Source organism: Eschrichtius robustus, chromosome 1 (assembly GCF_028021215.1).
Source record: "Eschrichtius robustus isolate mEscRob2 chromosome 1, mEscRob2.pri, whole genome shotgun sequence".
NCBI lineage: Eukaryota > Metazoa > Chordata > Mammalia > Artiodactyla > Eschrichtiidae > Eschrichtius > Eschrichtius robustus.
Window position 1 is genome coordinate 97,977,135 of NC_090824.1, and position 24,902 is coordinate 98,002,036.

Here is a 24,902-nt window from a genome sequence, read left to right on the forward strand (position 1 = left end):
GAAAAATGTTCTTTCCTTTTGCCTCATTTCTCACTACCTAGAAAAGAGAGACAAGAGGTAAGAAGTGACTAAAAAGAATATCCATTGTACATGGGGGTGGGGAGTGGGAGTGGAGCCTATGATATGAAGAAACAGCCTAAGATAACTAGAATACCACTCCACATCCCAATTCCCTTCAAACTTGGATCAGTCCAGATCCTTCCTCTCTCCTCCTGTGAGAAAATCTTACTCTACAACATAAGGGAGAAAAATAATTGTTTGGCAGATAAAGATGTTGTTCTACTAAGCCTCTGCCACTAAAGCATGCATTAGATCGAGCTACAGGAAACTGCTGATATTTGACCATTTTTGATCTATAAAATTGTTTATTACCTAGAAGTCAATCTAAATGTCTAAGAAGTACAGAAATGCTCTAATCCATGCTCTCCTACAAGAAATCTCCCTTGAACATTCGAGATTAGAAAACTTTCTAGCATACTTGGGACTTTATTAGCTTATGGATCTAAGCAAGTATAGGGAATTCTTGAAACATGCCATCAGATATTTACATAAAGTAATTACATAAGGAAACTACTTCTGGAAAAAAGAAATGTAGTTTTCATTCAGCTATATACTTGGTGGCTATGAATGGATTCTGACAGGAGAGGTAAACTGATATGTTAAATTCTTACTGTACACAAACTATTTTTAGGTTGTAAACAAACTACAAAAATTCAACAAAGTATATTTAGGTTATTGTCATACATTTACTTGATTCAGTGTCACTGTTTTATAAATGATGGCTCTGAGACTCAGAGTAGTTACTAACAACCTACGTAAGGTCACACTAACATCATCTACAGTTCTAACTATTGCTGGTAATTCTACAGATAATCATAAGGGTTGATTAGACTTAGGTTAAACATTTTTTAAAGAATACTATGTAAGTGAATTGGGTACTTCTTATTGCACCCAACAAAATGGGTACTTCTTATTGCACCCAACAAAATGGCGCATGATATCAGGATGTCCCGCCATTAGCAATGCTGAGTTTGATTATTTGGTTAACATAGTAACTGCAGGGTTTCTCCAGTGTAAAGTTAAATATTTTTTTCCCCTTGTGATTAGTAAGTAATCTGTAGCACAATGTGAACAGTTCAGCAACTTCTCACCTAGTGTTTTAGCCTCCATGCCTGATTTAATTTTACATATTATGTTTGGGGTTGTGAAATGGTGAATGTCAATCCTCTACATTTATTAGCTTGTACTCTTCTTTCTTTTTTTTTAATAAATTTATTTATTTTATTTATTTATTTTTGGCTGCGTTGGGGTCTTCATTGCTGTGCGCGGGCTTTCTCTAGTTGCGGCGAGCGGGGGCTACTCTTCGTTGCGGTGCGCGGGCTTCTCATTGCAGCGGCTTCTCTTGTTGCGGAGCACGGGCTCTAGGCACGTAGGCTTCAGGAGTTGTGGCACACGGGCTCTAGAGCACAGGCTCAGTAGTTGTGGCACGTGTCCTCAGTAGTTGTGGCTCGCAGGCTCAGTAGTTGTGGCACGCGGGCCCTAGAGTACAGGCTCAGTAGTTGTGGAGCACGGGCTTAGTTGCTCTGCGGCATGTGGGATCATCCCGGACCAGGGCTCAAACCCGTGCTCCTGCATTGGCAGGCGGATTCTTAACCACTGCACCACCACAGAAGCCCCTGTACTCTTCTTTTCTAAAAAAAAAAGAGCTTTACTCTCTCTCTCTACCACCTTTTGCTTACTATCACTAGAGATTAATTGATTTTTTAAAATTCAATGTAGTGCAATTACAATTATTCGTTTGATGTTCAAATTATCCCAAATTTGGCCAATAGAGCCTCTTCCACCTTGCTCTTTGTATCCTTTTGGCAAGACCCCATTAGTCTTTGAGGACTTCCTTGTTTTAGGCTGACTTTATCCTTTACCTGCCATAGATTGGAACCAGTCATTCTATTAAGCTCCTTTTAGAGAGAACTGTATTTAAATTAGGATTTGGGTTTTAACAATGTACACTGCTGAAGTGGTATAACATTTACAATAGACAATTGGCAATATCAATCAAACTTTTTTAATACTTATAATTCTCTGATTCATATCCTACAGATGTATTACATAATGCACAAAGATTATACAAAGATAAATGTACAAGGATATTCACTGCAATATGTTATAGCAAAAACAAAAAACATCTTCCACAGATAAGAATCCATTACATTATGGTATGCATAGTACACAGCTATTAAAAAGAAAGAACTAGAGGACTTCCCAGGTGGCACAGTGGTTAAGAGTCTGCCTGCCAATGCAGGGGACACAGGTCCGAGCCCTGGTCTGGGAATATCCCACATGCTGCGGAGCAACTAAGCCCGTGCGCCACAACTACTGAGCCTGAGCTCTAGAGCCCGCATGCCACAACTACTGAAGCCTGAGCACCTAGAGTCCATGCTCCACAGCAAAGAGAAGTCACCGCAATGAGAAGCCCACGCACCACAACAAAAAGTAGCCCCACTCGCCGCAACTAGAGAAAGCCAGTGTGCAGCAATGAAGACCCAACACAGCCAAAAATAAATAAATGAATAAATATATTAAAAAATTTTAAAAAAAGAATAACTAGATCTACCTGTAGAAATAGATGTCCATGGTGAGAAAAGCAAGTTCCAGAAAGATATTTATAGTGTTTTCTATTTTTATAAAAATGACCCCCCCCTCAGAGCTCCCTATATGTATTTGTACTGTTATGTGAACTTAAAGAATGATGTGGAGAGAGACCAGGCTATTAAAAAAAAGGAGAGGAAAACAAAAGCAAAGATGAGGGTGTAAAAAGATTGGAAGGAGAAAATTTAAAAAGGAAAAAACAATCAAAACAAAAAAGGTATGAAGTCCCTCTCCTCTCATCCTGGTTCTCACAGTCACCCCTTAGGGGCTTCTTTTATGTCTTTCCAGATACTATCTATGAATATTTAAGATAGATAGATATTGGGTTGGCCAAAAAGTTCCTTCAGTTTTTAAGTAAAAATAAAAGACACATTTTTCATTTTCACCAAGAACTTCATTGAACAACGTATTCACCCTTTTGTTCCACTACCTTCTGACATTTTTCAGGCAACTTCATAATTCCCTCTTCCCAAAATTTTTTCTATTTTTGAGCAAAGAACTGTTCCAGGTGCCTTTTACAGTCTTCCAGGGAATGGAAATGTTTTCCATTAAGAGAATTTTGTAAAGACCAAAATAAATGGAAATCCAAAGGTGCAATGTCTGGTGAATATGGCAGATGAATCAGAACTTCCCAGCCAAGCTGTACAATTTTTGCCTGGTCATCAAAGAAACATGAGGTCTTGCATTACCCTGATGGAAGATTATGCATTTTCTCTTGACTGATTCCAGACACTTTTCATCAAGTGCTGCTTTCAGTTGGTCTAACTGGGAGCAGTACTTGTTGGGATTAATCGTTTGGTTTTCTGGAAGGAGCTCATCATAGAGGACTCCTTTCCAATCCCACCATATACACAACATCACCTTCTTTGGTTGAAGACCGGCCTTTGGTGTGGTTGGTGGTGGTTCATTTCACTTGCCCCACTATCTCATCTATACCACATTATTGTACAGCATTCACTTTTCATCACCCATTACAATTTGTTTTGAAAATAGAAACTTCATTACATTTCAGTAGAGAATCGCGTGCGGAAATATGGTCAAGGAGGTTTTTCTCACTTAACTTATGTGGAACCCAAACTTCAAAGTGATTAACATAACCAAGCTATTGCAAATGATTTTCAACGTTTGACTTGGATATTCTGAGTATGTGGGCTATCTCCTGCACGGTATAACGTTGATTGTTCTCAATTAATGTCTCGGTTTGATCGCTATCAACTTCAACTGGTCTACCCGACCATGGAGCATCATCCAGTGAGAAATCTCCAGCATGAAACTTTGCAAACCACTTTTGACACGTTCGATCAGTCACAGAACCTTCTCCATACACTGCACAACTCTCTTTTTGCGTTTCAGTTGCATTTTTACCTTTCTTGAAATAATAAAGCATAATATGCCGAAAACGTTGCTTTTTTCATCCATCTTCAATTTAATAATGGCTACACAAAAATTCACCAATTTTGATTTTTTTTTTAATGCACGCTGATATGACAGCTGTCACATTACAATCTAACAAAATTGTTTTGAATGAACTTAAAGACAACTAAGTCCTACCAGAGCCATCTTATGGAAAAACCGAATGAACCTTTTGGCCAACCCGACAGATAGATAGATAGATAGATAGATAGATAGATAGATAGATAGATAGATAGACAGACAGACAGACAGACAGACAGACAGACAGATAGATCTCAAACATATACATTGTTGTCTGTTTTACACATATGGGATCATACTATATATACTACTGTGTAGCTTTTCTAAAATTTTATTTTTTAAAGTTTATTTCTTTGAAGTATAATCAATTTACAATGTTAGTTTCTACTGTATAGCCAAGTGATTCAGTCGTATATACATTCTTTTCCATTATGGTTTATTACAGGATATTGAATATAGTTCCCTGTGCTATACAATAGGACCTTGTAGTCCATCCTATATATAATAGTTTGCATCTGCTAATCCCAAACTCCCAATCCTTCCCTCCCCCACGTCCCTCCCCCTTGGCAACCACAAGTCTGTTCTCTATGTCTGTGAGTCTGTTTCTGTTTCATAGATAAGTTCGTGTCATATTTTAGATTCCACATGTAAGTGATATCATATGGTATTTGTCTCTTTCTGACTTACTTCACTTAGTATGATAATCTCTAGGTCCGTCCATGTTGCTGCAAATGGCATTATTTCATTCTTTTTTATGGCTGAGTAGTATTCCATTGTATATGTGTACCACATCTTCTTTATCCATTCATCTGTTGATGGACATTTAGGCTGCTTCTATGTCTCTGCTACTGTAAATAGTGCTACTATGAACACTGGGGTGCATGTAACTTCTTGCATTATAGTTTTCTCTGGATATACGCCCAGAAGTGGGATTGCAGGATCATATGGCAACTCTATTTTTAGCTTTTTGAGGAACCTCCATACTGTTTTCCATAGTGGCTGCATCAATTTACATTCCCACCAACAGTGTAGGAGGTTTTCCTTTTCTCCACACCCTCTCCAGTATTTGTTATTTGTAGTCTTTTTAATGCTGGCCATTCTGACTGGTGTGAGGTGGTACCTCATTATAGTTTTGATTTGCATTCCTCTAATAATTAGCGATGTTGAACATCTTTTCATGTGCCCGTTGGCCATCTGTATGTCTTTTTGGAGAAATGTCTATTTAGCTCATTTGCCCATTTTTCAATTGGGTTGTTTTTTTGTTGTTGACTTGTATGAGCTGTTTGAATATTTTGGAAATTAAGCCCTTGTGGGTTGCCTCATTTGCAAATACTTTCTCCCAGTCTGTAGGTTTGTCTTTTCATTTTGTTTATGATTTCCTTTGCTGTACAAAAGCTTGTAAGTTTGATTAGGTCCCATTTGTTTATTTTTGCTTTTATTTCTATTGCGCTGGGAGACTGACCAAAGAAAACACTGGTATGATTTATGTCAGAGAATGTTTTGCCTACGTTCTCTTGTAAGAGTATTATGGTGTCATGTCTTATATTTAAGTCTTTAAGCCCTAAAATTTAAATTTTATACGTTAGATTTTCCATATTGATACATATACACTACCTCCTTTTACACAACTGTATAATAGTCAGTGTTACTTTTATAATTACAAAAGCTAACGGATTTTTTAAAAAGCTTAAAAGTACAAGGAAGTACAAAGATATCCAACTATGAGTAACATTTATTGCTATAGACAGATTACAGTCTTTTCCACAGTGGTAGAAAATTTATCATTGATATAAGCAAAATTCATTGATATGGGAATTACTAAGGCAAAACACAAATTTTAGTGGAAGATTACTACGAGAGAGGAAAGTATAACCATACATAATTGTAGAATAGTTTGTATTGGATGTGGAACATGCAGCAAATTTCATGAGCAAGCTAACAAAGCCAAATAACTTAAGCATTTCCACTACATTTTAATATCTTAGTAAAATTTCTCATAGAGATTATATAGCTTTGAAAATTCAGTTTATCAACAATAGATATCGTATGTTCTGGAACTAGAGACCTGGGACAGAATGGCAGTTTCACCATTTATTGGCTATGTTACAAGTCATTTAAACTGTTTAAGCATCAACATCTTATTTTTTTTTGTTTTTGTTTTTGACCCCGCCTCAAGGCTTGCAGGATCTTAGTTCCCCAACCAGGGATTAAACCTGGGCCCTGGCAGTGAAAGCACAGAGTCCTAACCACTGGACCTCCAGGGGATTCCCTCCTCAGCTTCGAGATGACAAAAAATGTCCAGACCTCACAGAGCTGTCATGATGATTAAGTTAGATGATGCAAATGTTTACCCATATTAAGCTCTTAATAAATGGTAACTATTATTATTAATAATACATCTAGCACCCTGCCAAGTACTTGCACCATGCAGAAGAAATACAAGATGATTAGTGGTTGCTTAGGGTTTGGTAGGATGTAGGGATGGGGGTGATAGCTACAGAATATGAGGTTTCTTTCTTTCTTTTTTTAAAATGGACTTTATGTTTTAGATCACCTTTAGGGTCACAGCAAAACTGAGCATGAAGTACAGTGTTCCTACATATTCCCTTACCACACACACGCATAGCCTCCCTCCAACCTCCATTATTAACATTTGTTACCATCTATGAACCTACACTGACAATTCATTACCACCCAAAGTCCACAGTTTATATTTAGGGTCTCTCCTGGTGTTTTACATTCTATAGGTTTTGACAAATATGTAATGACATGTATCCACCATTACAGTATCATATGGAATATGAAGTAGTTTTATTGCCCTAAAAATCCTCTGTGCTGTACCTATTTGGTTTCTTTTTGAGGTGATGTAGATGTTTTAAAATTGACTATAGTAACGGTTGTACATATCTGTAAATATACTAAAAGCCACTGAATTGTACACTTTAAATGGGTGAATTTTATGGTATATGAACTATATCTCAATAAAGCTGCCCCCACCAAGAAACACTAAACAAGAAATTATAGTCTTACTGGGAAGATTAAAAAGAAACCTGAAAAAGATAATCACAAACAGAATGTGATTTAAGTCAGTCTCTAGTAAAAGCTTTAGTAGTTCTTAGGGTGTTGGAAATGCAAATTCTTGGACCCTATTCCAGACCTACTGAATCAGAAACTCTGAGAAGTTTATTTTTAACAAGGCCTTATGGAGATTTTGATGCTTGTTAAGGTTTGAGTACCATAGCTATAGGAGCAGTGTTTCTCAAGATTTAACGTGCATACAAATCACTTAGTGATCATATTAAAACGGAGATTTTGATTCAGTTGGCCTGGGTGGAATGTGGGATTCTGCATGTCTAACAAGCTCCCAGGTGATCCTGATGCTGCTGCTCTATGGGCCCAACCTTGAGCAGCAAAAGCTATGCGGGAACAAGAGCACAGTCACCCCTCGGGATCTGAGGGAGACTGGTTCCAGGACAGATAACAAAATCCAGGTATGCTCAAATCCCATAGATTTGATTCCACACAAATTCAACAAACTGTAGATCATAAACAAAGTGTACGTATCGAAAAAAATCCAAGTATAAGTGGACCCGCGCAGTTTAAACCCATGTTGTTCAAGGGCCAACTGTAGTAGAAACCACATCACTGTGGGCCAGTTACATTGGTAAGCACAGAGGCCTGAAGCTCAGTGTCCCTTCAAACATTACAAGTACCAAATCAGGTGAGACTTGTGGTCTACCTGTGTTAGTATTAGATCATCTGACAAAGACCCTATGGTGGAAGGACAGGATATCTTCCTTTACATTTTTCAAGTTAGAAACATGCTTCAAGACATCTGAATTTTCCTCTGTAATCAACTGTGGTCTGGCCTTCTATGACTTTACTCAACCCTTAAAAAATATCTGTTTATATTTTCAACCAATAATGAAAATATTCTCTTAGTAAAAAGCTTAGTATCAAGAGCTTGAAGGGATTTAGGGATAACATAATCTAGTCCCTTCATTTCATAGCTCAAACAGGTCCAAAATGATCAAAATGAAGTCTCAGGGGCCAGATTAGAATTGAGCTCTCTAAAACCCAGACCAGTGGTCTTTCAGCTCTGCTATCACTTCAAGTTCCCTTATGCAGCTAGATCCGCCAGCACCCCTTAGTACCCAATCATCACCCTCCAGTTTTAATACTGGTCATATATATCTCTGCATTAGCTGTTAACTCCCTCTCTGCTGTGATTCTGGGCATGGGTCTCCTACCACCACTCAAATTCCTCTAATACCCAATTAGTTCCTCCCACACCCTAAACATCCCAAACTCTAACTCCTTTCCTTATACTCTTCCAAGTACCCCCACTTCTAGGACTCTATAGTTTCATGGAATTCCTTTCCCTATGACAAGTGCTCCTTACTGCTCACCCCAAATCCTGCCTCTTAATGGCAGTTCCTACAACCACTGGCGGTGGAATCAAGTGTTCTTCATGGCCATCAAATCATGAATCTCACACCCGTGTCTTTATATTCCGCATCTTGCTTGATCCTCACACGCAAGGGAAGCAAGTTTACCAGCCCACAGTGTGAAGTAGTACTTCCTGTTTTTCTGATTCAAATTTACCTCCCATAAAACTTCATCGGATGCCTGTTGTTTGTGAACATTTCCAAATTTACTTTATCCAGATCACTTGACTTCAGTCTTATTCCATGTCATCTTCTTTTTAAATCAATGTTTAAGTCTATCTTAATGTCAGAGTTGCCTATTCTTTTGATCATTTTTCTCCTAAATAATTTTTGGTATGATAAGTGCCAAATGATTACTCAAAGTCTAAAAACACCTCAACTGTAATGGAGTACACTATACTCACATCCCTGCAAGTGTCCTATTTCCTCATTTTCCCAGACCAATCAGACCTTAAACAATGGGACATATATAAGGAGCTGTATTTCATCAGTGTACTTACACTGAGTCAGTCTTGCACTGACCTTCACGTCCCTATCTCTTGAGGCTATATCTATGCTTTATACTCCAGTCTCTTGGTAGTCCCAAGCATGGGCATTTGTATTCCTGGCCTCTGTTCAAACGGCCTCCTGATGCTGACTCACCAGCCCAATATTAACCTAGGAAACAGGCCTTTCTACTCCTGTTCAAGCTAATAGCACAGTTCGATTCTTCTGTGACTTTGTTTCACAGGTTTAGTTTGCCTTCTACTCTTCTTTCTCCTTCAAAAGGTATCTACCAGCACTGGATCTACTTTCCAAATTTAAGTCTTCACACATTCCTTTTGAAAATAAAAATTATTTAGCTAAAAATTTATCTAATATACTACCCCCTACCCTGAATCCACGCCATACTTTGGGTCTGCCAGGACTCTGTATCTTGGCCCATTTTCACCTGATCACGATGGAGCTCTGACTAATACAATGCTAACTTTTACCCATGTATATATTTAATTCCCTTTAAAAGCCTTAACAGATTAGTCAAGCATGGTTCTTCTTTTTTCTTAGAGATTATGGTGGGTAATTTGGGCAACAATTTCTTACCCTTTATTATAGATCAGTGCTTCTTGAATTTAATGTTCTGTTAAAATCAGATTCTGATCCAGCAGGCCTTAGGAGGAGCCCATGATTATACATTTCTAACCAGTTTCCAAGTGATGCTCTGATGTTGGTCTGCAGAGTACATGGTTATAGACTTCATCATGAATAGCAGTGAAACTCATCAGATTTCCAGACATTACTGGGGTTCTCCTAGGAATTTTCTTAAGAGGTGAAAGTCACACCGTACCTGCAGTATGCTGGTATAGCCAACGTTCATGTATTGGCCAGCAGTTCCCCCATTTCACCCATAAGTTCACTCAAAACTCTTCAGCATTTGTATCACTGGGTCCCAGCTTCCCCACCCACCTCCACAGTCTGTCAATTAAACCTGGTTCACATTATTCGTATTGTTATCCATTAGATATACTTAATCCTTTGGTTTCAAGGGACAATGTGTGAATATGATGAACTCTCTCTCCAATTAACCCCCCCTGCAATCTTTCTTCATAAAATCTACAAATTAAACTACTCCTCTATCTTTAGATACCGAATATGAGGGCTGGGGGTTTGGGGTAAGTTTTGCTAATAAACAGAATGTATTTAAAATGAGAACTAGCAATTAAAAAAAAAAATCTTTGTTTCTAAACCAGAAGATAAAAAGTTAAAATGTAATCACTGAGTGCTAAATGCCAAAGAGTAATAGTCATCTACCCATTACCCTTATATCATAGCAATGTAGGAGATATCCTTTCCTTTACAAACATCTTTCTCTTTACACAGATTGAGTTTTAAGTCAATAGCAATACATTAAGAGTTGAAAGCAGCCTCTACAGGAAAGGCAGAATTGGGGTTATATGTCTGAATGACACATGTTCCAAAGTCAGGTCTAAATAACTTCCTGATTCACTATTCACTATTATATTTTCTACGCCTCTTTCCTCACTAATAAGTTATATAATCAAGACAATCTATGTTCTTTCTACTCCTACTTCCAATATTCAAGGTTTATGGAAACCATGCACTGAAACTGACTAGACTCAGACCCTCAGAGATGAAGTGAAATCTTAATTACTTAATTAGTCGCTCAGTGGGAGCTAGGGCACCAAACAGGGATTTATAGAGAATCAGAGGAGTCTGTGGGACATGGGGAGAGTAGATCCCCAGGATCATTCCTTACACTTGGAGAATCTGGGGGCATGTAACAGGCTAAGATGTACTAGGGTGGAGGGAAGAGACAAGGTAACCACTGATTCATTCAATACTCTGCAAACTATGAGGTGCTAGAGGAGACAGCAGAGAATGAGTCAGGTAGCTTCTCCGTCATGGGGCTTATATTCTATGTTACCTAGATCCAGCCTTCTCCCTTGTTTTCCTTAAGTAATCTTACTATTTAACTATTATAGAATTTACGATTTACACTAGAATTCATAAACTCAAATGCCTAAAAGGCCAGGCAGGTAAATCAGAGTTGATTTAAGACCATAGGACATGGTAACATTTGGCAAATTCTGGCCTAAAGGCAATGAAATTTTTGAAAAAAAATTTAGTATCTTGGGGTAAGAGTCCATACCTGGAGACTTTATGGTCTAGATTTCTGTAAACAGATCCAATTTCAGGTAAATTTTTAACAAAGACAAATTATTAAATATATTATAAATATGACTTCTATCTTTAAAACTTTTTTCATGAAAATAAATTCACAAATTTATCCAATCAGTATTGTGATCTATTTTTGATCCAAAAAAAAAAAAAAAAAAAACTTAGTGGAAAAGTATAAAGAAATGTCTAGAAACTCTGGGTTCTAGTCCTCTTTTTCATGACTTTCTATCTGGTCTAGGACAAATTGTAATCTTCCTGAAACTTCTCTCAGGATCATTTTGAGATTCTAAGGAGATGTATGTTTAGGTGTTGTATTTTGGGAAGGCGATAACACAGCAATTAGTGACTTAAAAATTGGACAACGGGATGCAGAATCCACAGAGACAGCTCTGATTGTGAAGAATCTGACAGTTAAAGGAGGAATGTGACATAACCAGCATGTCTAAGCTTGGGCTTAGACATGTACCACAGACTAGGTGGTTTAAACAACAGAAATTTATTTTTCACAGCCTGGAGCCTAGAAGTTTCAAGGTGCCAGCATGGTCCAGTTCTGGTAAGGGCTTTCTTCCTGGCTTGTAGATGGCCACCTTTTCACTGTGTCCTCACATGGTGGGGCGGGGGGAGAGAAAGAGAGCAAGGCAATAATCCCATTGTAAGGGTCCCACCCTGATAACCTTATCTAAACCTAATTATCCTCAAAGGCCCAATCAATCTCCAAATACCATCACACTGGGAGTTAGGGCTTCAACATGAGAATTTAGAGGCACACAATTCAGTCCACAGCATTTCTCCCCTGGCTCCCAAAATTCATATCCTTCTCACATGCAAAATATTTACATTCATTCCATCCCACAGCCCTAAAAGTCTTAATTCATTCCAGCATCAACTCTAAAAAGTCCAAAAGCTCATCTAAATGTCATCTAAATCTGATATGGGTGAGACGCAAGATTCTTCATAAGGTAAGATTCCTCTCCAGCTGTGAACCTGTAAAACCAGACAAGTTATGTGCTTCCAAAATATAATGGTGGGACAGGCATAGGATAGACATTCCTATTCCAAAAGAAGAAATCAGAAGGAAGAAAGGGGTGAGGGGACCCAAGGAAGTCCAAAACCTAGTAAGACATAGATCTTAAGGCTCAAGAAGTATCCTTTTTGGCTCTATGTCCCACTTTCCAGGCCCACTGGGGTGGAAGTGTCACCCCCATGGCTCTGTGGGGTAGCCTTTGGCTCTGTGGGATACCACCCCCCAAGGCTCCTGGTGGAGGCCAAAAGGCTTGTTGAAACTGAAGTTGTAGCCCTGATGATCTCTGAATCACCTTGGGGGTCATTTCTCCCTCTTCTTGAAGAATAATGCACGTTCACAGCCAAATAGCTCTATCATCCCATCCTGTCAGATCCAAAAAGTCCAACAGCCTTTCTTCATTTCATCCTGTCTCCTTCCCCCAGAGTTAAAAGTGGCAGTGCTTTTGCTCATAGAATCCCATAAGCTACTTATCAAGTTATTGTTCAGCCACACTCTTAGCGTTCTTTCCAGAACAAACTTTCTCTTTTTTTTTTTTTTTTACAACATGGATAGGCTGAGAATTTTCCAAATCTTCAAATTCTGGTTCCTTTTAGCTTAACAATTCCTTCTTCAATTCCTCTCTCTCCTTTGCATTTCACTAAAAGCAGTTAGAAAGAACCAAGCTGCTCCACCAACGCTTTGCTTAGAAATCTCCTCAGCTAAATATTTGATTTCACTGCTTACAATTCTTCCTTCCACACAACACTAGAACATAGTTCAGCCAAGTTCTTTACCATTTTATGACAAGAATTGCCTTTTCTCTAGTTTCCAATAAGCTGTTCCTCATTTCCATCTGCGATCTCACCAGAATCACCTTTAATGTTCATATTTCTAGCCTCTACCCATTACCCAGTTACAAAGCTGCTTCCACATGTTTAGGTATTTGTTACCACAGAACCCCACTCCCGGTACCAAAATCTTAGTCAGCTCGGGCTGCCATAAAAAAATACGATAGGGAGAGGGGGAGGGGGCAGGGAGAGCAAGCTCTCTGTCTGGTGTCTTTTCTCATAAGGGTACCAATCCCATCACAAGGGACCTACTCTCTGACCTCATCTAAACCTAATTATCAATATCTCCCAAAGGCCCCATCTCCAAATACCATCAATACTGGGGGTTAGTGCTTCAAGATATGGATTTTGGGAGGACACGATTCAGTCCATAGTACAGTAGCTCAGCATGTCTCTGATAGGTTGAGTAGCAGAACACAACTAGTTTCCCCAGGAGGCTGAGGGAGGAGGGCAGAAGAGAAGGAATTAAAGAAGACTTTGAGTTGGTGTAGTATACCAAAGGAATGCAGATTTCAGCAAGAGATTTTTCTGTTGGGGATTCTGATCACCACTTCATTTTCATAAGCTCAAGATGTGGCTATATGACACTTCAAATTCTTTGAAGTAATGAAAACATGAATACAACTTTTATAAAAACATTATGAGAAAGACTCAGGATTCTTCAGAGAACTTTGAAGCAATTTTAGAAAACAGGCTAAATTTCACTCATTCTCTTTGAAACAGAACCCTGTGACTGGGTCCGAATAACACTAAAATAAAGGTCTAACAGTTGGGGCTAGCGGTGGGAGTCGAACTAGGGAAGGACAAGTGTGATATGGAAATATGGCAAAGCCAAGAGAGAATAAATTACCTGCCAGGCACTCTTTTCATGTCTAGACTTAAATGTTTAATGGGTTTAGAAGTCATTAAAACAGCCAGATGTGCTGTAGCTTGTGTTCAAGATACACAGTAAGGTCACTCTGATGTGATGAGGACAAACAGAGTAGAGTAGGCTACATGATGTTGAAGGGGCTTTCCAATGTTAAATACTCTGCCTCTTCTACAAGGATGTGACACTTTCTGGAGATTAAATGCTGCTTCTAGATGAGGATGATGACCCTTTTTTTTTTTTTTTAATTTTTGGCTGCGTTGGGTCTTCGTTGCTGCTCGTGGGCTTTCTTTACTTGGGGCGAGTGGGGGCTACTCTTCGTTGCGGTGTGAGGGCTTCTCATTGCAGTAGTTTCTCTTTTTGTGGAGCATGGGCTCTAGGTGCGCGGGCTTCAGTAGTTGCAGCATGCAGGCTCAGTAGTTGTGGCTCACGGGCTCTAGAGTGCAGGCTCAGTAGTTGTGGTGCACGGGCTTACTTGCTCCGCGGCATGTGGGATATTACCGGACCAGGGCTCGAACGCTTGTCCCCTGCATTGGCAGGCGGATTCTTAACCACTGCACCACCAGGGAAGCCCATGATGACCCTTTTCTAACATGACCAAGGGGAAAGAGGCTCAGTAGGGCCAGCTTCCAGAGACCAGAAAGAAGAAATGAAATGATTAAGCTGGCATCATTCATTCAAATGAACTCAGAGAGGCCACCTAGGGCTGTAAGAGTAGGGAAGAGGAGTAAACAAGGGCTTCAGGGAGAAAATGGTTAAAATTACAAAAAACTTAAAATAGTGGAGGAAAGGAACTAGGTATCTGGTAAAGAGAAGGAAAGAGAGAGCTCCTGCTGAGAAAAAGGATACCAGATTTATTTGAGTTCCTCAGAAAAGGAAAGGAATGAGAAAGAGACCCTTTCAGGAATTTAAAGGAAGAAAGAGTGGAGAAGAAAAAAATCCACTGAGAAATCACTAAGAAATAGAAAATCAATAATACTAGTTAGCACTGAAAAAGATCTTCCCAGTTTCAAAACATCTTGTCAGTGTATTCACAGTTACCTGCACAGCTCCTGGCACATAAGAGATAGCACACTAAATATTTGTGGAGTGAAAGACTGTTACTGAGTCCTCACAACAACCCTGCAAGCGGGGAATACAGAACTCAAGATTAACATGGCGAAATATGACAAAATATATATGTACAATATAAAAAGAATAAAATCTAGAATATGGGAGACAGACTAGCTACAATTTAGAACACGGACAAACTTTAGACTTGTGAAGCACTTGAAATTACATGAAAATTTTGCTTCCATTTTTCTAGTGAGAGGCTTCAGAGCTTTTATTAAGAATTTCAATATGAGTTTATGAGCAATTGATGTATTATTAGGTTAATTATTAACTTGTGTTGAGGAAGGACAGGTGGGATTTATACACACATGTATATACTCTTACAATTAGCTTAAGAAGTTCAAATGAAAATGAGTGCAAAAACACTCAAAAAATTTCATACCTAGGTTATAGTTTTATGTGTATTTACATACTACCTGAATTATCTTTTGGACATGTCTGATTACAAGGTAAACAACACCTCAAAGATTCAGACCAACACTGCCACTTTGCTATTCTCTTTATATCCTACTCCTCCCCCTGACCCACCTCAAGCAATTTTTAGATACATTCTTCCTAATGCTGCCTAGCAAAGTTATGAATACAATAAAGGCACTTAACCACTTCAGGCTTTGAGTTTGGTTTCTCAATAAATGTTAAAAACACTTTCATATTGAATATATTCACTGGTAGTAATCCTTTAAACTGGAGAGTAAGCAAAATATACTCTTTCAGAGAAGTTACACATTCTAATGGAAAGAGCTAGACAGGCATACACCATACCAATTCTGTATAAAGCTCATAAAAGTTTCCAACCTGAAACTCCCTAAGTTAAATTTACAAGAAACAAAAAATGAAACACTGAACACTGGCATCCTTACCACCCATTCACTGAAGCTTCTGCTTGGTGTTGGATTTTAAGACATTATTGCTTTTTTCTAATTACGAAAGCAAACTGTGTACACATATTTGTTACTGTTACTTAACCGGCTCTCCTCCCCTTTAAACTAGGCAGAGAATTGAAACCCACTGAAACCCACTAAAAGAATTACACTTTGGTGTGTTCTTTAAAAAATTATTTTAAATTATTACTGTTACCAGAAAGCCCCAGAATGAAATCAAATGAGCCCTAAGGCGAAGCAGAAACTACAGCGGAGGAAGAAAAAAATCTGTATGAGAGCAATTAAACTAAAGCGCAGTCCTTGAACCGCTAAACATCCAGGGATCGGGTATACGTTTTTTCCTTCTTTCGGGGTTGGGGTTGGGGGGAGTGCGGGTTAAGCAGCGGTAAGAAAGGCTGGACAATAAAATTCAGAGGTCAATTCAAAACGCCTGGAACAGTGAAAAACTATAGAGGAGAAGCACCGAAGTCCGAGTCGTATTAGGGGCTCGGCAGGTAGCTTTCTCGGGGGTAGGTACCGGGACTTCAAAGGACGGGAATGGGGGCTGGACGGAAAGGGAGTAGTGGGACAGGGAGGGGGATGAAAGCAAAAAACCAGAGCAGGCCGCGTAGGCGCGGGAGAGGGCAGGCCGGCAGGGAGCCCGGGGTGGGGGCGACGGGGGGGGCGGGGGGGGGGCGGCGGCGACGGAGGGTGGGGGGGGCCCGGCCCCGCCCCCGCCCGGGGGGGCCCGGCCCCGCCCCCGCCCCGGGGAGGCCCGAGAGTCCGCCCGTCCCCCTTACCAGAGGGAGCAGGAAGCCCCACAGCAGGGCGGCCGCGGCGGGGGTCAGCGGGTGCTGCAGTCCCATCGGACTGCCTGGTGAGCGCCCGGTGGCGCGGCGCGGCGCGAGGCGGGGCGGGCTCCGGGTCCCCTCGCGGCGCTGCTTCGGTGGCTAGGCCGGACAGGGGCGGCCGGCAGGGTTAGGCTGGAGCCGCCGCGGCTGCTGGCGCCGCCACTGCAGCGCCGACTTCCTCTTCCGGCCCCGCCCGGAGGCCGCGGAAACCCCCACGGGGCACGTGGAGTCCGGGTCCGCGCGCGCCGCCCGCCGGGCTCTCTGAGGTTCCCGGCGCTGGCCGGCACCCGCAGCGGGTCTGGGCGTGTCTCTTTACAGCTGCGTGACCTGAACTGTTCCCGGGTCCGGGCAGGCGAAGGGACTTTTTCAAGGCCTTCTTCTTCCTAGAAGAGGCGGAGCGCCTGTTCAGTTCCTCACTAACCACCCAGGTGCTCGAGCCAAAAACCTACATACTCTGAGTCTTAATTCACCTGCTCATCAGCAGTCCTAGGCTCTCTCACACGTATGTCCCCCAAACGCCCACCTTCTCCTAAACCGCAGTGACCACCCCCAGACCACTGTTGTTTTTCTCCTCCAAACTGGTTTCCGCTTCCACTCCCCACAGCCCATTATCCACACAGCTGTCCTGGAGAGATCTTTTTGAAAGTGTAAATCAGATCATGTCACTCCCAACCACACTTAGAATAAAATCAAAGATCTACTCTGGGACTTCCCTGGTGGCCCAGTCGTTAAAAATCCACCTGCCAATGCAGAGGACAGGGGTTCGAACCCTGGTCCCAGAAGATCGCACATGCCATGGAGCAACTAAGCCGTGTGCCACAACTACTGAAGCCCACGCGCCTAGAACCTGAACTCTGCAACAAGAGAAGCCACCGCAATGAGAAGCCTGACACTGCAACGAAGACCCAACACAGCCATAAATAAATAAATTTATTTTTTTAAAAAACGGAAACACTCTACTCTGGAGGATAAAGTTTATATAACATGGTCCGTGCCTGCTTCTCTGACCCCATCTTCACTGTTTTCCCACGCTCGCTTCAAGCCACATGGGCCGCCTTCGGTTCTTCCGGCCTTTGTACTGGTAGTCCTCCCTGCTGGAATGCTCCTCTCTCTGAATACCTGGCACGCTGGCATTCACTTATCAGCTTAAATGTCACTTCCTCAGAGGGAACTTATTTATTTACTTTTTTAGTTAATTTATTTATTTTTGGCTGCATTGGGTCTTCGTTGCTGCATGTGGGCTTTCTATAGTTGCAGTGAGCGGGGGTTACTCTTCGTTGTGGTGCGCGGGCTTCTCATTGCGGTGGCATCTCGTTGCGGAGCTCGGGCTCTAGGCGCGCGGGCTTCAGTAGTTGTGGCACTTGGACTCAGTAGTTGTGGCTCGCGGGCTCTAGAGCGCAGGCCCAGTAGTTGTGGCACACAGGATTAGTTGCTCCACAGCATGTGGGGTCTTCCAGGACCAGGGCTCGAACCTGTGCACCCTGCATTTGCAGGCGGATTCTCAACCACTGTGCCACCAGGGAAGTCCCGAGGGAACTTATTGACATACCCAATCTAAAGTAGCCACCCAGTCACTTTCATATCACATGATTTATTTTAATTCTCTGCACAGCACTTTTCACTCTCATATTCTCTTACTTATTTATCTCATTGTTATTTATGATGTAGATTCCCACTTGATAGAAAGGTGTATCTTTGCTTTGGTCACTGCTGTATCCATTACAACATTTAGCTTAAAGTTGGTTCTCAAATATTTGTTGGATGAATATTCAATACCAAACACTGAATAGAATGCTGTCCCTGCCATCCCACAGCTCATGGTTTAGTGAAGGACATAGATGTGTGAGCAAACAGTTCAGGGTGAGTAGTGACCCTTTTGTTTGCATAAGATGCTATGGGAGTATCAAAGGAACATTTTAAAGGGGTGCCAGGAAAAATTTCAACCTAAGCTGAGTCTAGAAGGCTGAGTTAATTTTAGCCAGGCAATGGGTAGGAGAAGGGGGAGACTTCCAGGAAGAATGAACCATTAGTGTCAAAGCCAAAGGTGACATTGGAGGAACTGCAAAACTTGGGCTTGGCTGAAGTTTTGAGTGATGATAGATGAAATGAGAGAAGAAGGCAGAGGCCAAATCACAAATAGAGTGGGGCATCCTGCTTGGAACTTTAGGCTTCGTCTAGTTGGTGATGGAAAGCAGAGTGACAGACAATTTTTGTTTTAGAAAGCTCTCTGTAATGGCAGGCAGGGTGGCAGATGGATTGAAACAGGGCAAGAGTAGAAGCCAGGAGACCTGTTGGACAACAGTAGTAACCTAACCCAGGCAGGGATAGTGAGGGCCTGAACTGAGACAGTGGCAGAAGAAATGGAAAGGAGGAGGAGGTGGTGGATCTGAAAATTCGTAGCAGAATTTGGTATAACTGAGGGTACATGAGAGATGATGGAGAGGGATAATTTCCAGGATTCTTCCCTGGGCCCTTTATTGAGATGATCATCACAGGAGATGGAGGAGGTGCGGGATGGGTGAGGAAGAGGAAATAATTTTGGACTTGAGTTTGAAATGTTTGTGGGACATCCAACTGTAAATGTCTGTAGGTTGATGGCTAAGTGGGTTGGTCTGAAACTTAGTGGCACAATGAGGCCAGAACTCAGGTCTCCTGCCTGTCAATCCAAGACTCTTTTCACATTTTCTAGCTGCCTAGGGCAAGCCAGATTTCCCTTTTGTAAAATGACTGTGATTAGATGACTTCATCTCTAAATATTCCCTTCTGTCCATAATGGCCCTTTGTCTAGTGAATCTCCAAGGTGGCTCCTGAGGCTGAAGATCTCTGGTTTTCCAGTCTAGAGTTATGCCCATTTTTTCTTCCCCTCAGTAGGAGAAAATTTTGTACCTGCAGTCAAAGAACCTGTGTTATAGGCTAGTTCCTTGTGCAATCTCTCTTTGCCTGCTTTAGTTTTCTCAGCTGAAAAATATGGACAGTAACACCTGTTCTGCCTGTCTCAGATGAGTATTGTAAAAATTACATGACTTGTAATTTGGGTAAAATTACTCTGAAAATTTTTAAAAAAAGAAAAAGAGGGAGAGGAGAGGAAAAACAGAAGGCTGTGTTATTGTTGCAGTCCAGTGTCAGCACTGTTTGCCATAAATCTTCTGCCAGAATTTTTTCTTCTTGGTCAAAGTCCCTGCGCATGATGAAGGAAAATGGGAGGGTTAATGGAATATTGAAAAGATTCTTATTTCTTGACTTTACTGTTGGAATGGCTGTTAAAGGATATTTGGAGCATACCTCTATTACACATGAATTTCCCTGGAAGTATTAGGTAGGATAAAATTTGCCTGCATAATTTTTAGTCAATATTTTTCTTCTCTAAATAAGCTATGTATAAAAACCCAATTATGGAAAATAACTATCATTAAAGATTGTTTTAGTTTCTAAATATATTTAGTTAATGGAATTTTTTCCCCAATGATAAAAGATAGAATGTTATTGGTTGTCAGAACCTTTCTATAGTCTAAGAAATGGTCAGGAACTATTGGCTTCATTTTACGAATGTGCTAGATGACAGCAGAGGAGGAGGAGCTAAAACTCAGTCTCCTACCCTAGTACACTAACAGTAAGTAACCTGTTGTTTGCTGTACTTCCACAGTGTTTTTTACTCAGAGGACATTGATGAAGTGTTGGTAATGAGCCCCAAAGACTTTCCTGGGCAATCTAGATCATTACTTTAGTATAGAGCAGTGATTCTCAGTCTTGATTATTTATTAGAATCACATAGGAGAGCTTTAAAGGCTACTGATGCCTGGGTCCCACTACTCGCCTTTCCCAATGCAGATCCTAAATTTAATTGGTCTGGATGTAGCCTGTGCATCATAATTTTTAAGGCTCCTCAAGTGATTCTAATATGCAACCGAGGTTGAGAAACTGGCTTAATCAGTGATTTTTAAAATGTGGCCTCATGGACCAGCAGTATTGACACCACCTGGGAACTGTGAGAAGTGCAAATTCCTCCAGACCTATAGAATCAGAAACTGGTTCTTCTGACTATAGAATCAGAAACAAAAGCAATTTGTGTTTTAATAAGTCCCCTAAGCAATTCTGATGCATGTTAAAGCTTGAGAACTATTGGTTTCAGAGCAACATTCCTTAATTCTGCCTGCATATTAGAATCAGATGCGAAGTTAAAATGAAAAGCAAACCCTTTGCTCCAACACTAATCAAACTGAAAGGAAAAATAGACAAATCCACAATTACAGTTAAAGATTTCAACTCTCCTCTTTCAATAATTGAAAGAATGAGTAGGCAGAAAATCAGTAAATACAGAAGACTTCATCAACATTATCAACCAATTTGACCTAATTGGCATTTATAGAACACACCACCCAACTTATGCATGATACACATGATTTTCAAGTGTACATGGGACCTTGACCAAAATAAACCATTTGGCCATAAAACAAGTCTCAATAAATTTAAAGTTTCCAAATCATACCAAGTATGTTCTTTGCCCGCAACATAATTCAATTAGAAATTAATAACAGAAGGATACCTTGAAGATCTTCAAATAATTAGAAACCCAACACACTTTTCTAAATTACCCATGAACCAAAGAAGTCACAGGAATTAAGAAAATATTTTGAATTGAAGGAAAATGCAAACATGACATGCCAAAAGTTGTGGGGTGCTTAAAAGAAATTTGTAGCACTTAACAATAGAAAGGTATAAACATTTAAAATCAATGACCGGGACTTCCCTGGTGGCGCAGTGGTTAAGAACTCATCTGCCAATGCAGGGGACGCGGGTTCGAGCCCTGGTTGGGGAAGATCCCACATGCTGCAGAGCAACTAAGCCCGTGCGCCACAACTAATGAGCCTGTGCTCTAGATCCCGCGAGCCACAACTACTGAGCCCACGTGCCACAACTACTGAAGCCCGCGCGCCTAGAGCCCATGCTCTGCAGCAAGAGAAGCCACTGCAATGAGAAGCCAGCACACCACAACAAAGAGTAGCCCCCACTCGCCACGACTAGAGAAAGCCTGCGTGCAGCAACGAAGACCCAGTGCAGCCAAAAATAAATAAATAAGTTTAAAAAATAAATAAATTTATTTATAAATAAAATCAATGACCTAAGCTTCTATCTTAAGAAACTAGAAAAGAAGAGCAAATTAAATCCAAAGGTGAGCAGAAGGAAATTAAAATATCTGAGCAAAAATCAACAAAATAGAAAACAAACAAACAAAAAACAATAGGAGAATTGGTGAAGCCGAAGAATGGCTTTTTGAGAAAATTGGTAAGTGTTGGGAAAACTCTAGTCAAACTGATTAGAGGAAAAAGAGAAGATCCAAATTACTAATATCAGGAACAATAAAAGGAATATTACTAAACATCCTAAAGACATTAAAAGGATAACATGTAAGTATTATGAACAACTTTATGCCAGTAAATTTGACAACCTAAGTGAAATGAAGAAAGTCCTTGAAAGACAAACTACTCAAAAAGAAATAGATATTAGTGATAGATTATCTATTTAAAAATTTGACCTTGGGGAATTCCCTGGTGGTCCAGTGGTTAGGACTCCATGCTTTCACTGCTGAGGGCCTGGGTTCTATCCCTGGTTGGGGAACTAAACTCCCATAAGCTGCATGGTGCAGCAAAAAAAAAAAAATTAATTAATTTGTCATCAAAAACTTTCCCACAGAGAAAACTCCAGGCTCATGTGGCTTCAAGAGTGAATTTTACCAAATATTTGAGGAAGAAATAATATCAATTCTACACAAACACTTTCAAAAACTTGAAGAGGGGGTAATACTTCCCAATTCATATTTTGAATCCAGCAAAATATAAAAATGATATATCAGTTCTAATTAAGATTCATCCAAAAAATGCAAGATTATTCAACATTTGTAAAGTAATCAATGTACCTCACTATCTCCACACTACAAGGTCAATAATAAAAGAATCAACTGTATTTCTCTACACTAGAAACAAACATTTGGAAATTGAAATAGAAAATACCATTTACTATAACATCAAATACTTAGGGATAAATTTGGCAAAGATGTGCAAGATTGAAACATCAAATACTACAAGACATTACTGTGATCTCTTGATTATTAAGTAGTGTATTGTTTAGCCTCCATGTGTTTGTATTTTTACAGATTTTTTCCTATGTTCATTGCAGCTCTGTTTACAATAGCTAGGACATGGAAGCAACCTAGGTGTCCATCAACAGATGAATGGATAAAGAAGATGTGGCACATATATACAAGGGAATATTACTCAGCCATAAAAAGAAGTGAAATTGAGTTATTTGTAGTGAGGTGAATGGACCTAGAGTCTGTCATACAGAGTGAAGTAAGTCAGAAAGAGAAAAACAAATACCGTATGCTAACACATATATATGGAATCTAAAAAAAAAAAAAAAGGTTATGAAGAACCTAGGGGCAGGACAGGAATAAAGACACAGACATAGAGAATGGACTTGAGGACACGGGGAGGGAGAAGGGTAAGCTGGGACGAAGTGAGAGAGTGGCATGGACTTATATATACTTCCAAATGTAAAATAGATAGCTAGTGGGAAGCAGCCGAATAGCACAGGGAGATCAGCTTGGTGCTTTGTGACCACCTAGAGGGGTGGGATAGGGAGGGTGGGAGGGAAATGCAAGAGAGAGGGGATATGGGAGAGAGGAGAGAGGAGCAATGAAGACCCAACACAGCCAAAAATAAATAAATAAATTTATTTTTTAAAAAAAGTCAGTTCTTTCTAAATTGATCTTTAGAAATAATGCAATTCCAATCAAAATCACAGCCAGATTTTTGTTGTTTTTGAAACTAGGATGCCACTTACAAATTTATATGGAAATATAGAAGAGCTAGAGTAGCGAAAATAATTTTGAGGATCAAAAAGAACCAAATTGAGGACTTAAATACATGATTTCAAGACTGTATAAAAGCTCGACAGTAATCGAGTGTGGTAGTGGATATATATATGTGTATATATATATATATATATATATATACAGACACACACATATACACATATAGATCAATGAAAGAGGATAGAGAGTCTGTAATTAGACCTACACATATATAGCCAATTGATTATTGATAAAGATGCTAAGGCAATTCAATGGGGTAAGGATAATCTTTTCAACAAATAACTGGGTTATTGGGTACATGCCTCCCAAAACAAAACTTCCCCCAAAATGAAACTCAGTTCTTACCTCATGACATATTCTAAATTTAACTTGAAATAGATCATAGACCTAAATGCAAAGGCTAAAACCAAAAAATTTCCAAGAGAAAACATAGGAGAAAATCTTTTTCTCTGCTACCTTTTGTTAGGCAAAGATTTCTTAAATAAAACACAAAAACCAGAAACTATAAAAGAATAAAAATTGATAAACTGGACTTCATCAAAATGAAAATTTTCTTTTCTTTGAAAGATAATGTTAAGAGAAGTAAAGGCTAGCCACAGACTGGGAGCAAATAGTTGCAAAACATCCAACAAAGACTTGTATCCAGGATATATAAGAAACTCTCATATCTCAATAATTAGAAGACAAAAAACCCAATTGAAAAAATGAAGAAAATATTTGAAAAATATAATCTTACAAATAGTCACCAAAAGCAGATTCATCGTTCCCTGGGGAGGGTGTGGATGGAGGGATGGGATACGAGAGTACATAAAGAAATTTTGGAAGATGATAGACATATTTGTTATCTTGATTGTGGTGACGGATTCACAAATGTATATTTACATCAAAACTCGTCACACTTTCAATATGTACAGTTTATTGTAGCCATATATACCTCAAAAAAGATGTAAACACACACACACACACAAACACACACACACACACACACACACAGTAATAAACGATACTAAAAAAGATTCTATGCCCAAACCTCATCCCCAAGAAATTCTGATTTATTTGGTCTGGGGTAGGGCCAGTCGTCGGTATATTTTAAAAGCTCCCTAGGTGATTCTACTGTGCAGCCAGAGCTGGGAATTACTGGTAGAGAGAAATCAACTCGTTATTACTAGTAAACTCAGACTTTCTAGGCGTTTCCAATCGAGGAGGCTATAGGCCAGATCTCATTACTTCCTTCTTCTCTAAGAGTGGGAAAAAGTATCCCACGAGTTTTCATTTAGTGTT

General features: G+C 40.0%; 1 protein-coding gene across 3 annotated transcripts in view; it reads right to left on the reverse strand.

The window, feature by feature from the left end:
• SPPL2A (signal peptide peptidase like 2A) overlaps positions 1 to 16,927 on the reverse strand; it is a 52,458-nt gene extending 35,531 nt beyond the window's left edge. For all 3 annotated transcript variants that reach the window (XM_068551522.1, XM_068551531.1, XM_068551519.1), the window contains exon 1: positions 16,700 to 16,927. In XM_068551522.1, coding sequence (XP_068407623.1) covers positions 16,700 to 16,765 — 66 coding nt within the window. In that variant the 5' untranslated portion in view covers positions 16,766 to 16,927. The remainder of the gene's footprint in view (positions 1 to 16,699) is intronic.
• Between the last annotated feature and the right edge of the window lie 7,975 nt (positions 16,928 to 24,902).